We start from the raw sequence: 15056 nt of genomic DNA, 5'->3' as shown, positions 1-15056 counted from the left end.
TGGTAATAACACATAAAACGATAACAAGGCCGTACCCGGCCGGGGATCTGTACAGGGAATCGGGTAGTCAATGGAGACCGACCAGGCGTCGGTTCTTAGCTTGTAGCTGTCGGAATTTCTTGTCCAGCACCTCGTGCTGCTTCTTGGCTTGGGTCCACGCGCTCTCTGCGTCTTCCACGCTCATCAGAGGCGTGCTGCCGATCGACGGGGACGGGCCACCGCTGGCGTTGTCATAGCCGGCGTACACGCCGTCAGCCGTGCTGCTTCCCGCCGAACTGTGGCTGAACTCATCGCTGGTTCTGCCGGGGAACATCTTTCTCTGGTCCTCCGAGGTCTCACCAGAAGAGTACATCCATGGCGCCAACTGCTGTAGGTTCACATTCTTCCCCGAATTGGAATTGAGCCCCGTCGCCTTGTAGTTGTTGAGGTTGAGGGACGGGAGGACGTGCTGGTTGATGCAACTGATGGCTTCTTCACGGTGCATCTTCCCGACGGGATCGCTCGGATAGTTGTCTGGTCCTGACGGGAAGTACGACGGTGTGCCGTTGGGTACAGCGCGGTTTTTCACGAGGCTAAAGCCTGCCGCGGGCGCGTACCGTGGCGCCGAGAAAGCGGTGGGGCGAATGCTGTCGGCCCTGAGGCGGTCTTGCAGCTCGAGGAACAGGTCCGCTTCGTCCTGCGTCAGGTTGAGCAAGCAATCGCCGTTCGGAGTGAGGAGCACCGTGTGCTCGTTGACGACTTTCCTAACGGGCTGGAATGCATTGAGTTTGTCTTCGTCGTCTTTCGTGACGATTGCCTTCAGCGTCGGTGGCAGGGCCGCCGGCATATTTCCAACCGAATCTGAGCGGTAGCCTTGGACCGTCTTGAAGAAGCTGATCCCTTCAGCATCGGGGAAGCCGTTGCTCTCGATGACGGCCCGAAACACGTCGCGGAGGTTAGGGATCTCGCCGATGTCCTCGTCCACAGGCTGCTCCGGTTTGGGTTCTGCACCGTGACTGACGTAGTCAGGAGTGAGGACCGTAGTTTTCGTCGACTCATTCAACTTTATGGATGTATCGATCGTCGCCGGGCTCTTTGGGGGGGTCCTGGCCGGCCTGCCCTTTTGATCTCCGGCCTTAGACGACTCCCCCGCCAGTGCCGAGCCCTTGGTGCCTTTGATAGACTTCTCGCCCAAATCTGTAGGGGTCGTGACGGTGTTCTTCTGGGACACCGAGGCATCGACGTGCGGTTCCGGGATGCTTGGTGTGTCGGGGCGACTCACAGTGGTCGTCTTCTTCTCCTTCTTCTGTTTCTTCTTCCTTCCGAGGATAGGGGCAATCTCCACCTCTTGTTCTACCGGCTTGGATTCGGCGATCTGTGCAGCGGCCTCCTTCGAAGCTTCCTTCCGTTGTTTGCGTTGCTGGCTCTTCGTCGTTGGACGCACCGATGCTGAGCCGCCCTTCGAGGGAGGAGGGGAACTTGTTCGGGACACCGAGACGGACGCACTTACAATGGACGCGGTGTCGGAGATGGCCTCGCTAGTGGGTGTCGTGGGTCGATTGGCGGAGCTGGCTATGCTACCGGCTCGGATGGAAGCGGCAGCCGCAGGGGGAATGTGAATAGGCGGCATTTCCGTCTTCGGAGTGTGGACGAGGCGGAGTGTCTTAGGAGCCGCCCTCGTGACGGGGGACGACATGGATGCCGTAGTGTGCGTGGGTGTGGGCAGATTGGAGGACCCTTGGGTTTTCTGAGCCTGGCCGGCACTAGCATGAGCTTGACCGACCGACCTATCGGGTTCGCTGGTGACTCCATTGACGCGGGCTTGCGCGGTAGCCTTGGTGGCTGCCGCGATGTCAAGAGTGCCCGGAACCGGCCTTTTTTCGGATCTACTGGGACTGACGACGGCCTTTTCCAAAGGAGGTTTAGCTACTGCTTCGCTGGCACCCTTCCTGCCCTGAGGTGCCTTCACAGGTGGAAGCGGTTTTGACGGCAATGCGGGAGTTACCTTGGGAGGTGAATTCGCTTTAACAGAGTCGAGTGCCGGGAAATCTTCTTCGTGTAAAACGCTCTTCCCTTTCGCTAACTTGGACGCCTGAGAAGCGATGTCTTGAGACAGGCCACTCCTCGCAGCCAGTTCCTTAATGTTCTTCTTCGCTTCGCTTCCGCCAGCCAAAGCGCTCTCTTTCCTACCTGGGACAGTCGGTTTCATGCCGATCCTGGAGACGAGTGGGGTTACGGGCCGCGGGATGGCCGGCGATCTCGAGGACGCCGTATTCTGACCCGCCTGGCTGGTGGGCACAGGCGTTGAGCTTCTCTCCGCAGCTTGCACCGGGGGCTGCGGGGGGCCTAGGCCCAGCCCAGACGGCACCGACGGCACCGACGCCCGTCCGTCATCCGGTATGTACGGAATCTGAGGCTCCTCCGGCCCGTCGGTATCCGCGACTAGCGCGTCGACAGAGGAGGAGACTTCGTCGAAGGGTATGAAATCATCATCTAGAGGGTGGATACGTTAGCTACTGAGATCAGACCGCGTGGTGAGCTACAATGTGAAAGGGACGGGAAGGCCGGCGTCACGTCACAAGCGTCCATCGTCGTCTTCCACAGTTTATACATGAAAATAGCAACGGGTACGAGGAAGAAATGCTATATTTAGACAGCCTCTCGGGTCTGGTCTGGAGGCTCGGCCTGCGTGTTAACGTACATGAAGAATGTGGAAGACGACGATGGCTTGCCTGACGTGACCCTTTTTTTTGACCGAACAACGCGCGGGAACAAATAAATGAATAGTGCCAGAAATGAAGTGTGTATCTTCTGAAAGGCAAAGCCTCGGCCGGGAAGCCTCGTCGTTTCCAAGAGCAAGTGGACGCCAAATGCAACCTAGACCCGCCCTGGGCCATGCCTCTGCAATGCTCGCTCAAACAATGTGCTGGAAAGTCCGATTATCTCTCCCTGACCATTTCCGAAAACCCGGACGCCCTAGGACATACCCTCGCCGAAGCCAAGCAAAGTCAAATGTGCCGCCAATCCCCTATGAGCACCGCGGAACGGCTACCATCTGCCGTATCCGCTGCTCCCGTAAACCATGTTGGGGTTGTACCCACCTTGGGTTTGACCACCATACAGCCCCTGTCCGACTCCGGTGCTGTTCCCCTGTTGCTGGTGCGGTATTCTCGCCTGCAGGATACTCGGGTCCGCAAGATCTACTAAGCCACTCCCCCCAGAGGAGGAAGTGTTAGCGTGTCTGTGCTTCTTCCCCTTCTTCTTCTGCTTTGGTCCGAAATCTTGGAAAGCTCCAGGCTGGGTACCATAGAGCGATGCCAGGAGGCCCGGAGCCGGAGCAGGAGCTGGGGTGGAGGATGTGGAGGGTGGATATTGGTTATGAAAAGAAGAAAAGTACTCACGCTTCGCCGCATCGTGGGCCTGGTTGCCACCCGCACCCCTTCCACGAATGATGGATTGCAGGAGCTCACTCGAAGTGTCCTTGGATGCTGCGCCAAACGCCGATCCTCCGAAGGAATGACTTTGACCAAACATCCCGCCATTCACAGGCGTGGTGCCAGCCGACTTGAGTCCGGGGGGAGGCCCCGGCATCGACGAAGGATACAACTGAGTTCCTGGCTGCGAACGGTACGCTGACGGCATCATAGACGACTGCTGCGCCATGTATCGAGGGTCGCCAGTTGACTTGACGTTGATCGAGCTGGAGCTGCTCTCATTCGCGAAGCTGAACCTCGACTGCTGGCGAGTGTGCCCCTGGCCCTGGAACAAGGAAGACGGCTGAGAGATTCCCGGCGGCATCTGGTCAGCGAAACTGCCCTGTGGTCGTACAAAGAGCTGCTGTTGCGGCGTTATAGTACGACCGCCAATAGAGCCGACCGCCGAAGAAGTCTGACCGTACCCGGACAAACTAGGTCCGAACAGCTCGTTTGCATTGGTTCGTTGAATTGGGGGCTGTGGCAGATTTCGTCTCTGATCGTAGCGGCCGCTTTCGCGACCCTGATCTCTATCCTCAGGCTCCCCCCCGAGAGCAAGACTACCACTTTCAGGCTCGCCTTCAGACGGCTCGAGGTTCTCTACTGGCTCCTCGTGGTCGCCCAGACGGTTCTCCTCCTCATCCCTCAAGGCACGTCTCCGCGCTCCACCATTGACGTCGAAGAGAGGCGGGTACGAATCGTCGTCAAGGCTGCGCGGTAGAAACACGCTTTCAGGGCAGGCGGCGAGGATCTTCATAACGATGCTGAAATCAAGCATATCTGGCTTTATTTCGGTCGCTGCTTTCGTATTGACGGGACCGGATTTGGCCGGCGTGTCTGTCGCAGGCTGCTTATCGGGAGCCTTTCGACTCAGCGAGCTAGGCGCCTCTACAGCTGCTGCAGCTTCAGTGGAGTCTTGCGCAGATGCAGCAGCAACGGGCAGTGAGGTCGATATAGCGGGGCTCGAGGCAGCACCGCTCGTAGCGTGACTACCCCTTCTGCTTCGCTGCTGGGTTGTGCGCGCCCAATTGGCCGAGGCTGGTAAGGCCGGCCCATCACCGGCGTCCGATCCTTCTTTGCTAGAGGTGCGAACCATGGGCTGCGAACCGCCGATCGGGTGACTCTGTTGGCGCGACGCAGAGCGCGAGGACGAGGCCGCATTAGAAAGCGGGCGCTGCGTGTGGACGCTGTTCAACGACGAGAGATCCTGCCGCGAGTAGCTGTCCTCCTCGTCACCCAGCTCATGCAAGAACATGCACTGGCGATTTCCGCATTGCTCGTGCCTGAGCCACGCTGAACAGTACTTGGTCGTTCCAAGCTGCGCCTTGAGAACGCGATCGCCGTTTTGCGAGCCGTGTACGGCGAGTATGCACCGATCTGCGTCTTCTTTCTTTTCGAATGTTACGTAGATACCAAGGGATTGGGGCTGGCCATCGGCAGACTTGCGATTACTAATCGAAATCTTTTGGATGTTGCCGTACTGGCCGAAGAATTCGGGCTTGCGAAGCGTCTTGAGGAGTTCGTCTTCGCGTACGGTAGGCGTCAGACCCGTCACATAGACGAGGTTCTTCTGTACGACGCGGACACCCTGGAGATTCTTGCGATTCTCTTTCTCGGCCTCGCGCCTCTGGGCTTCCTTCTGGCGCTGTTCCGACGCCCGCTTCTTCTGATTCTTCTGGATGTTGGCTCTGAATTCAGCCTCCCTGAAGGCAATTAGCTTTCCACCTCGCGCTCTGTGTTAAGCAACTTGTACATACTCCTCGTGTGTGACCACCTTCCACTTGATGTCTTTTTCGTCGTAAGGCCGTCGGCATGCGGGACATAGTCCGTTCAGGTTGTTCTTGAGATTGTTGTAGCAGAACTGACAAATCTGGGTCCAGTCGGTCAGCGGCTCGCCCAAGCATGCGGTGCGGGTCCTAGCAAGGTGCCTACCTGATATCCGCAAGGACATGGACGAAAGTTCCGATCCGAAAGATCGAATTCTTCTATGCAGAGGGGGCTAGAGGCGAGATATTAGTCATCTTGTGGCCACATACGCGTCGGGAAGGCAGAGGGTGTATCCAGCGCCGTTTGAGGGGTTTGGGGAGGGGATAGGCGTACCAAGTGTCATCTTCTTCATCAATGAACGTATCTTGAGGGGCCATTTTGATCCCCGTCGATACGGTTTTAGGGCCTGCGTCGGTCGAGATGGAGAAGCAAAACGTAGCGAGCCCCGGTGCCAGGATATAGAGTCTCCCAATCTCTGGCTTGAGGGTTTATATCAGAGACAGGCAGCGAGGCAAGGCGTGGGTGTGGGCACAAAAGGCGCGTCGAGCCGGTGTGTGAGGCAGGGGCTAAAGTCAATGTCGGGCGGTGGTGTAGGATACAAAGTGACTACCAGGCATACGAGGCGGGAGAGAGGCCTAGAAACGCGTCCGCCGAAGAGGATTACTACGTAGGAAGAAAGGGAGGCAGATCTGCGTGGTGTCGTCGCGTGCTGTCAGGGGCGCAGGGGCAAGAAGAACGAAGAGAACCGGCGATAGCTGGCAAGTCGGCGTGAGAAAAAAAAAAAAAAAAAAAGAATATCGAGTTTAGACAGAAGGTGAGAATGGACGAAATAACCAGTCAATAGAGAATAAAGACTGGGGGATGTGAGCAGCTCCCGCCCGGCCTAAACAGGCTTAGCGTCTTTCCTTTTCATTTTTTGCCGCACAGTGGCTGGTACAATCTTCGGAAAGCCCTGGTATAGGTTCTATTCCATAGTGGAAGAAGAGCCATTAGGTAAGCGTTTCGTGTGGCGGATGCGCAGGCAGGTGGGGCATCAATAGACGGATCCGCCAATAATAATTAGGAGGCTTGGCCAGAGGTGGGGCCGCCATCCTGCGCGGTCTGGACGCTGATAAGTCGCTCTGCCCAATGGGCATGGAGTAACGCCTTCCGCTTACCTACTAACTCAACTGGCAGATAACCCTCCAATGATGTGTACTTACGCGTACGTCGTGCGACGGAATTTGGATGGGTGGCCTTTCGCGAAACGTCGGGGTAGGTAGGTACTTTCGGTGTGTGGACCGCCCGCCTCAGACATTAAGCAACAGCCCCATTGACAGGGGAAGTTTGGAGGTGAAGGGCCGGGGTCATGTGCTACCATGGTGCCTACCTACGTCACGCATACATGTAGATGCATACAACACGTAAACGTCGAGCATCTTGATGAGACACTCTTGGCAGCCTAGGTCCGGTTTAGGAGGAGGTATTTTTGGAGGCAAGTAGACACATTAGCTAATGTATTTCCTTCCGCGGTTGCTCCCGAAGAGAGAGTACGAGGATGAGTGGCGCTTTAGGAGAGAGGTACCTAGGAGGTAGGTAGGAAGGTTAGCTTAGGTAGGCACCTCCCGCTTAAGGTACCTCCTAGGGTACATAAGGTACGTGCAGTACCTGTAGGTACCTAAACCGGTCTACAATGGACATTAAGAAGCATGTACCTCAGGTACATAGGAGAGGTAGGCACCTAAGAGGTAAGGGTACCTACAGAAGGTAGAGGTAGACAAGTACTTCGCCACTTGACTGATCCTCTGTCCAATCTATGAGGAAAGGTATGTCTCAAGAGAAGGGGCCGAGGTATGCACCTACCTAATGCGGCTGCTCGAACGGTTATAAGTAGGTAATATCGGTGAAGTCGGAATAAGCGCTAACATTGATCCGGATCCGTCAACGCCCGGACCCCGACAAGCCGATGCCAACCCATCTAGAAAGCCCAAGATGCAAAATCCCTGGCCTGATTGGTCGAAACCGCCCCCAGAGTGTACACTTCTTCACTGCGAGGCCAGCTCTAGTCTGGAAATGTCACTTACCTAATTGAACACTCGTCGGGGTATATCGTCAATTCGTCCCTCATCCCCTCCAACGCGCAATCCATCCGCAATTAACTGGCCCATCCGCCATCGTCCCCCCGGCCATGGCGACCAAGCTCTCCCGGGGCAGAGCCCTCGCTTCCGCCCTGCGACCGAGGAACGCTCCACTGGCGGGTCGGAACGACCAGGTCGCACGCTGTATCGCCTCTACGGCTCGCCGGCACGTCGCGTTGCCGAAAGACGCCTCCAACATGAGGCAAGCGCCGCGAGACCACCCGAGAGAGCTCAAGGCCCCCATCGTCAACCCTGCCGACCAATACGCCTCGAAAGCCGACGATCTCCACCGTTATGGGTCCTGGCTCATGGGCTGCCTGCCCAAGTACATCCAGCAGTTCTCCGTCTGGAAGGACGAGCTGGTCATATACGTCTCGCCGTCCGGCGTCTTGCCCGTCTTCTCTTTCCTCAAGTGTACGAAGCCCGTGCCCTCCCCCTGCCCTACCCCGCCTGCTCCGGCCGCCCCGGCAGGGTCCTATTTCGCTGACCCGCAAGCCAGACAACACCGCCGCCGAGTTCACCCAAGTCAGTGACATCACCGCCGTAGACTTCCCCACCCGAGATCAGCGGTTCGAGATCGTCTACAACCTGCTGAGCGTGAGGCACAACGCGCGGATCCGAGTCAAGACGTACGCCGACGAGGCGTCGCCGGTGCCCAGCATCACGCCGTTGTTCGACGGCGCCAACTGGTACGAGCGGGAGGTCTACGACATGTTCGGCATCTTCTTCCTCGGCCACCCCGACCTGCGCCGGATCATGACCGACTACGGCTTCGAGGGCCACCCCCTGCGCAAGGACTTCCCCCTGACCGGATACACCGAGATCCGCTGGGACGAGGAGAAGAAGCGCATCGTTACGGAGCCGCTGGAATTGACTCAGGCCTTCCGCAACTTCGAAGGGGGCTCGACGGCCTGGGAGCCGGTCGGGCCGGGCGCTGATCGCAAGCCGGACACCTTCAAGCTGCCAACCCCGAAACCCGAGAAAACGGAAGAAGCGCCTAAAAAATAGCCGTCAGTTTCGGCATTTGTACATAGCCACGACACAATCGAAGCCGGTGGTCTCGCGCCGTATTTGTCGTTGTTGATCTTCACACGTATGATCCTCTCCTGGTGACGCTGACCTGCAATACGTTATATATCGGAGTGAGGCTCAAGCTTGTCATCTACTATCCTCGCTAGGGAGATGAGTTTTCTCTATAGCTTCCCACGCAGAGTAGTGATGTAAGTACCTAGGTAATAGGCCTACTCGTATTTGGCCGTGTGAACGGCCCACGTAGCTTTGATATCGTTGGGCAATTCAACTAAGGCAAGGTAGGTCTGCTAGCTATGGTGGGCCTTCGGTTATGTATCGACGCTCGAACGTCTTCCCGTTGTTCTCCTAGCACACGTTGCTGTTCCGGTATGGTCCTTACCTTCACGACTGCCAGAATCGAGGTCCGGGAGAGCGAATGCCCCAACACCACGAGAGACCGGCAGAGAATAAAAGATACGAGTCTCGGAACACAGGGAGAGCGACGTACGGGGCTCGGGCGATCGAGCCAGCCCAAATGACAGGCCGTCAGAATAGGTTATTTGTTCGCCATGGTATCATCGATAGCAACTGCTAGCTGCAATGCTGCCGCCAACAACACCAACAGTCCAGGTGTTGACCACAGATGAGGAAGTTGAGGCGAAGACATCACGATCTCGGTAGAAGAATGCGCAAATCGCGTTGCCGGGTAGGCTTAAGGATTATAGGGGTGGTTGATGGTGGAAGTCGAGTGACACATACCGAATTCTACGATATGCTCGCTAGAACGGGCGAATTGGAGCTTTAGAACGACTGAGCAACAAGCTAGGAACGGCAAAGGTTGGAGACAAGCGCGCTATTATACACTTCATAACCGCCCACCTCTTTCTCATGATGCATGCGCCCCTAGCGACCTTAGCCACATGATATAGCCGATCGAGAGTACCGCCCAGACCCGCAACAACACTGGTGGCCCTTCTGCTGCGCCCAAGCCATTGACCGTACACCATCTCCCACTAACGTACAACAACCGCCTTATGAAAACCGCAGGATAGCCGATGATGCCGCCCATTAGTCAGACTGCTCATCTGCCGAATCCCATATTATGGGCGGCGGCTCCTGAATCTCGTCATTGACCAGGCTGTCCGGCAGCATCTGGCTCCGGGTGAGGAACTGAGAAGACCTCAAGGAGTGGCGCGTGCTCCGGTAGGGTGCCGGGCTGCTGCTGTGTAGGACGCTGGCCGACGGCTCGCGGGACAGAGCCGTCTCTCGAGGAAGTGACATCTCTGGGGACACCGCCGGGCTGCTGACCGTGGTGGCCTGCGAGGGTCTTACGAAACTGTCACGTCTTTGGCTCGGGGGAGCGGGAGCTGCCTGGGAAGCAGGTCCGGGGCGTCGGCTCGAACTAGGTCTTGCAGGTCTCGTAAAGGGGTGGCCGCCACCTCTAGACCGGGTTCTCTTGGGAGTCGACTTGAGGGGTGACTGGCTCGAAGGAACCACCTCGTCCGCATCCTCCTCCGCCGACGGATGTTGAGTCGAGTAATCTAGGTCGCCCTGAAGCTGGGCTTCGAGTTCTTGCGAGACAGTAGTGCCCAGACTGCTCGGCACCACCGTAGCGTCTGCTTCGTGCGCCTCTTCTCCTTCTGCGCCGAACAAAGCACACTTCAAGTTCGCTGTGAGTTCCCCGACGACCGCAGGAGGAACCCAGGTATATTTCTGCGGAGCCGCGGCTACCCAGCCCTTCCTCTTCATTTCATCCAGGGAGACCGGGTTGTTCAGCTCATACACCTGGAGTATCTCGTACGCGTATTTCATCACCGTCTTCCCTCCGTTGAACTCTGCGTTCCCGATCCCCTTCTCGCCCTGGATTTCGCCAGGTGTTTTGGGGGGGCCGAGGACGCACATATACTTTAACTCCGAGAATGGTCTAGTCGAATAGATCCAAACGCGACACACGCTAGGCGGTATCTTCCAGGACCTGAACTCGTGGTCTTTTGTACGGTCAAGGATCTTCGCCAAGGGCTCGGGGTGGAGGGATACCAGAATATCGGAGTTTGGCGTCTGCGGGCCGAGAGCATTGATAGCGCTCAAGGGGAGCCGCTGGCTCTCGGGCCCCTGCGTGTAAAATTGAGTCTCTGGCCTCTCCGTGTTCTTCTCGGATGGTAGTGCTTTCTGTGGAGAAGACAAGGGCGGTTGTTCTACTACGGCAGCCGAAGGATATGCAGTTATACTACTAGACCGGGCAGTTCTGGGTGTTTCCTTTGGCTTGGGCGTGGGGGTAACCGATCGTGACCGGCTCGACTCTGAAATCTCGCCAACACCACCAAAGTCGAGGCCGAGCTGGCCGTTTGAAGAAAGTAGCTGGGCTTGCGTTTCGTCGCCGATAACACCGTAGTAAGTTTCTGGTTCCTCGGGCTCGTCTGTCGATAGTATGCCATGGCCTTCCCCTGACTTTGTTGGCACGTTTGCATCATCCCCCGCGGTTTCCTCATCGTCATCGTCTTCAGCCACGCCCAGATCGTCGTCTGAGTCGGGAACCTCACGTAGGGGCGGCCGTCCCGGGGTCTTTCTCAGTGGCTTCGGAGACTTAGGCTTCGTGCGCCCTGGCGTGATGTTTTCTTTATCTTCGGGTAGCTGGAAGCGTATCCTCCTCCCGGAAGTGGCCTTGGCAACAGATTTAGGGGTGGGCGTGGCCAGGGAGCTATGAGCGGTGCTGTACGAATCCGGAATGACTCGGTCTCCTGGGGTCTTCTGCACTCTCTTTATAATTGGAGAAAGTGCTGCGACGTTGGTTGACTTCGCCGTTAGAGGCGAATCGTGCGGTGCTGGGCTGTAACGCATCAACATTGGTGTTGTTGGCGTGTGAGAAGACGGAATCACAGCCTTCGTCCGACGGTTGGTCGGAGTCACGGATGGGATTGGGGATGGGGTCGAAGACTGAGCTCCCGCTTTCTTTTCCGGTTTGGACTCATCAGTCTTGGAAGGCGCCTGGGTCTCTGGCTTCCTCGGGGTCTCCATGACGAAATCCAGATCATCATCAACTTCGGAGTCCTCGACTTGCCAGGCGGTGTCATCCTCCTCCTCTTTTGCGGAGAGGAACTGTGTCAAGGTCTGCGTGTGGAAATTACTAGATGGGATAGGGCTTGGGGCATCCCCCAGTGTTTTCCGCCTCTTGGTGTCTCTCGGTTTCTCGCCTGTGACTAATTCATCGCCTGTAGTCTTTCGTCGGAGGGCCCGACCCTTCCTCTTGGGTTTTGTATCCTCCGCAGGCTCTTCAATGTCGGTTTCCTTTTCCTCTTCGTCCTCCGTCTCCGCAAGAGGCTCCTCTGGCATGGGTGATGACATAAAATCCATCTGGGTCAGGGTACTCTGTCTTGGGTTTGGGTGGGCGGCCCTGGTGCGCCCATATGTCTTCACATGTCGTCGGCGGGGCGGGAACAGTTGTTGCTGAGGAGGAGCGGCCGTCGACCTATATGATCGCACCCCGGGTGGCATGGTTATAGCAGCTTGGGAAAGCCCTACTTGTTGAGACCTCTGACTAAAGGTATACAATACGACGTACACGGGTTTCCGACGAAAGGAGTCGATGCCTGATAAAAGAACCCTCAGACAGACTTTATAGAATGGGCTTCGAATCAGCCGCTCCCTTTCTCGGCGGAGGGGAGGTAGGAGGTAATATCGATTCTTCCAGCAGACCGACTTTTGTGGATGACGGTGTCGAGAGACGAGAGGGGGAGTTTATGGAATGGCAACGCGATGGGTTGAGACGCGGTCGCAGGGTCAGGCAGGTGGTGGCACTTTAATTAGCGACTAGCGCGTCAAATGCATATCTCCATATGAAATTACCAGAACATCGGCTAGTCGTCCCATATATAGGTAGGTACCTAGGTACGTGGCATGCTTATGTTGGGTACCTCTTATTCACTGACAAGTGGGCTAATACAAGGGGTATGTCCCTACGCCTAACCTACAGTTGATTCCCCGTCTTGGGTGTCTAATATGTGTACCTACGTACCTATATATACATATCTGTGTATCCCGTCAATTGCGTCAACCAGGAGATGACATGCAGCATTCCGAGCCATCGATTGGGTCTCGTAAGGCGGGCATGCACGTAAGCCATACCTGGGTATACTTACACAGGTCACACGACAGCGCATACGCATAACGCCTTGACTTGTCGAGTCACCCCCATCCCCCATGTGCGGGCGTTTCCCACAGATACAATTTCACGGCATCACGACTCTGTTAGTTCTTCTCCTCCGGTTAGTATCTCAACAGCCAAATTCCTCCCTACAGGACCCCAACTCTGTAGGGGCCCAACAACGCTCCAAGGCTCTTAAATGAATCAAGCCGAGGTTACGTTACTCAGCTGGTTCCCAACAGCTTTGTGGCCGTCGGGGCGCGAACCCCACACTGTGCCCCCCTGTCAAACCCCCCGTTAGTTCCCAAGTGGAATCGGGAAATCCACCGTGAGACCAGGGCCGAAGTAGGATGGGGCCGCGGCTAAACCGAGGCCCATACCTCGCAAGCTACCTGCCGGGAGCTCGACGGCTATTAGAGAGGCCGCGCCCCCATCGCGACGTGCCGCGGACGAGCAGGGAGCCAGACGAAAGGTAACGGAGCCGAAAGACCAACCCTCAATGTAAGCACCGAAGAAAGAGGACATCGCTATACCTAGATATTGACCGACAGAGTGCTATTGCGCGGCTCTCTCTTTTTCTTCTTTCTTTCTTTCTCCTTCCTAGCAGTAGGTAGTCGCACATGACTTCGAAAGGGGCGTGACGGTATACCCAATTCTTTTTTTGGATAAGATCCCGAATCGCGAGTAGGCAACGATTCCGCTTCGGAGGGCGTCGAATAAGATACCTACCTACAGCCCAGCCAACCCCCACCCCCCTTCGACAGCAGGCGGCGCGCATCTATTCCTTCATTTATTTGGGTACTTATCTGCTTAACCCCCCGTCCTGTCGATCTCTCCGCCTGTCTACCTGCTTGGCCGCCATCTCGCGACCTGGCCGAGACAGCTCGCCAGCCGGGGGCGCGAAGAAAGCGAGGAGAGGGAAAAAAAGGCGACGCCCAGACAAAGGAAAAACCATCCGGGGGGAACAGGGAAATAAGCCATCATGGCCTCCTCGCCCTCGCCCTCGCCCTCCTTCCCCTTCCACGTCAGGGAGCACGTCGTCCCGGCGCAGCACATCCGCGAGTTCCCCCGCGCCACCGCCGTGTCGCAGGACGACGTGCTGCGCATCAGCGTGAAGCAGTACATCCCCGTCGACAACCCGGACCCGCAGCCGGGCGACGTCACCATCATCGGCGCCCACGCCAACGGCTTCCCCAAGGAGCTCTACGAGCCGCTGTGGGCCGACCTGCACGCCCAGTCGCTCGCGTCCGGCCCCCGGGTCGGCCTTGACGACGGCGAGGGCGAGGGGAAGGACGGACGGAGCGGCGCTGCCCCTGCCGGTGGCTTCCGCATCCGCGCCATCTGGATCGCCGACGTGTCCAACCAGGGCTACAGCGGCGTGCTCAACGAGCACGCGCTCGGCGACGATCCGTACTGGCTCGACCACGCGCGCGACCTGCTGCACCTCACCAACGTGTTCCGCGCCGAGATGCCGCGCCCGCTCGTCGGCGTCGGCCACTCGTTCGGCGCCGCCATCCTCACGCACCTCTCGCTCCTGCACCCGCGCCTCCTCACCACCCTCGTCCTCCTCGACCCCACCATCACCCTCTTCTCCCTCCGCGGGCCCGGCCCCTGCCCCGGCGAGTCCGCCGCCCGCGCCTCCGCCTTCCGCCGCGAGACCTGGCCCTCCCGCGCCGCCGCTGAGGAGTCCTTCCGCCGCTCCGCCTTCTACCGCTCCTGGGACCCCCGCGTCCTCGACGCCTGGGTCCGCCACGCCGTCCGCGATACCCCGACCACGCTCTTCCCCGACTCCGCCGGCCGCGCCACCCTCCGCACCACCAGGCACCAGGAAGTCTTCACCTTCTTCCGACCCCTGTGGCCCTACGTCGACCCCGCCGACGGCTCCGTCGACCGCGACGGTGCGCCCGACTTCGACCCGGAGATGCAGGACGACACGTCCGCATTGGGCGCCACCGCCGCCGCCGCCGCCGCCGCCGCCGCGGTCTCCCCCCCGCCCCCTTCCGCCTCGCCCTCGTCCTCTCCCGCCGCGCCCTCGTCCTCTCCCGCCGCGACCTCCTTCTTCCCGTTCTACCGCTCCGAGGGCCCGAGCGTGCTCAAGCACCTGCCCGAGGTCCGGCCCAGCGTGCTCTGGGTCTTCGGCGGCGACAGCGACCTCAGCGACCCGGCCGCCCGCCGCCTCAAGACCGGGCGCTGCGGCGTCGGCGCCGGCGGCAGCGGCGGCGTCGCCGCTGGGCGCGTCGCCGACGTCGTCCTCTACGGCCGCGGCCACCTCTTCCCCATGGAGGCCCCCGCCCTCTGCGCCCGCCACGCCGCCCCCTGGATCGCCCGCGAGCTCCGCCGCTGGCGCGTCGACGAGCGCGCCTACCGCGCCTGGGCCCGCCGGCCCCTCCGCGAGAAGACCACCCTCACCGACCGCTTCCTCGACAACGTCGGCCGCCCCCCACCGAGGAAGGGCGGCGCGCCAGCGGACGGGTCTGGATCCTCCAAGCTGTGAGGGTGGGAATAACATAAATTATTAACGCATTTCGCTGGCTTACCGACTTCTAGGGGATCTAAATCCCAACGAAA

General features: G+C 58.4%; 4 protein-coding genes across 4 annotated transcripts; 2 read left to right on the top strand and 2 right to left on the bottom strand.

Moving 5' to 3' along the window:
* Positions 1-67: 67 nt before the first annotated feature.
* GGS23DRAFT_594344 (uncharacterized protein) lies at positions 68-5596 on the bottom strand (the record flags this gene model as incomplete). Its single annotated transcript, XM_051518149.1, has 5 exons — positions 68-2472; positions 3081-5155; positions 5210-5322; positions 5385-5451; positions 5553-5596. 5 exons carry the CDS (start codon positions 5594-5596, stop codon positions 68-70), a joined length of 4704 nt encoding a protein of 1567 aa, XP_051374913.1.
* A 1422-nt stretch (positions 5597-7018) lies between these two features.
* On the top strand, positions 7019-8609 carry GGS23DRAFT_374097 (uncharacterized protein). Its single transcript, XM_051513375.1, has 2 exons — positions 7019-7750; positions 7836-8609. The coding sequence occupies exons 1-2, from the start codon at positions 7387-7389 to the stop codon at positions 8342-8344; spliced, it is 873 nt and encodes a 290-aa protein (XP_051374912.1). The 5' UTR covers positions 7019-7386; the 3' UTR covers positions 8345-8609.
* A 541-nt stretch (positions 8610-9150) lies between these two features.
* On the bottom strand, positions 9151-12163 carry GGS23DRAFT_374101 (uncharacterized protein). The gene has a single exon (XM_051513376.1). It carries the CDS (start codon positions 11837-11839, stop codon positions 9416-9418), a length of 2424 nt encoding a protein of 807 aa, XP_051374911.1. The 5' UTR covers positions 11840-12163; the 3' UTR covers positions 9151-9415.
* A 1307-nt stretch (positions 12164-13470) lies between these two features.
* GGS23DRAFT_603556 (alpha/beta-hydrolase) lies at positions 13471-14982 on the top strand (the record flags this gene model as incomplete). The annotated part of the gene is made up of 1 exon (XM_051519487.1): positions 13471-14982. The coding sequence occupies one exon, from the start codon at positions 13471-13473 to the stop codon at positions 14980-14982; it is 1512 nt and encodes a 503-aa protein (XP_051374910.1).
* Between the last annotated feature and the right edge of the window lie 74 nt (positions 14983-15056).

The sequence above is a fragment of the Durotheca rogersii genome (genome assembly GCF_024521655.1).
Source record: "Durotheca rogersii strain YMJ 92031201 chromosome Unknown GGS23scaffold_4, whole genome shotgun sequence".
Lineage (NCBI taxonomy): Eukaryota > Fungi > Ascomycota > Sordariomycetes > Xylariales > Xylariaceae > Durotheca > Durotheca rogersii.
Note: the sequence above shows the minus strand (reverse complement) of the source record. Positions and strands in the feature narration are given on the sequence as shown.

Bases quoted from the DNA above. Each gene is read 5' to 3' on its own strand.
- GGS23DRAFT_374097 (XM_051513375.1), top strand. From the start codon at position 7,387: ATGGCGACCAAGCTCTCCCGGGGCAGAGCCCTCGCTTCCGCCCTGCGA. The intron at 7,751-7,835 runs GTACGAAGCCCG...CCCGCAAGCCAG, and splicing joins CGTCTTCTCTTTCCTCAAGT to ACAACACCGCCGCCGAGTTC.
- GGS23DRAFT_374101 (XM_051513376.1), bottom strand. From the start codon at position 11,839: ATGCCACCCGGGGTGCGATCATATAGGTCGACGGCCGCTCCTCCTCAG.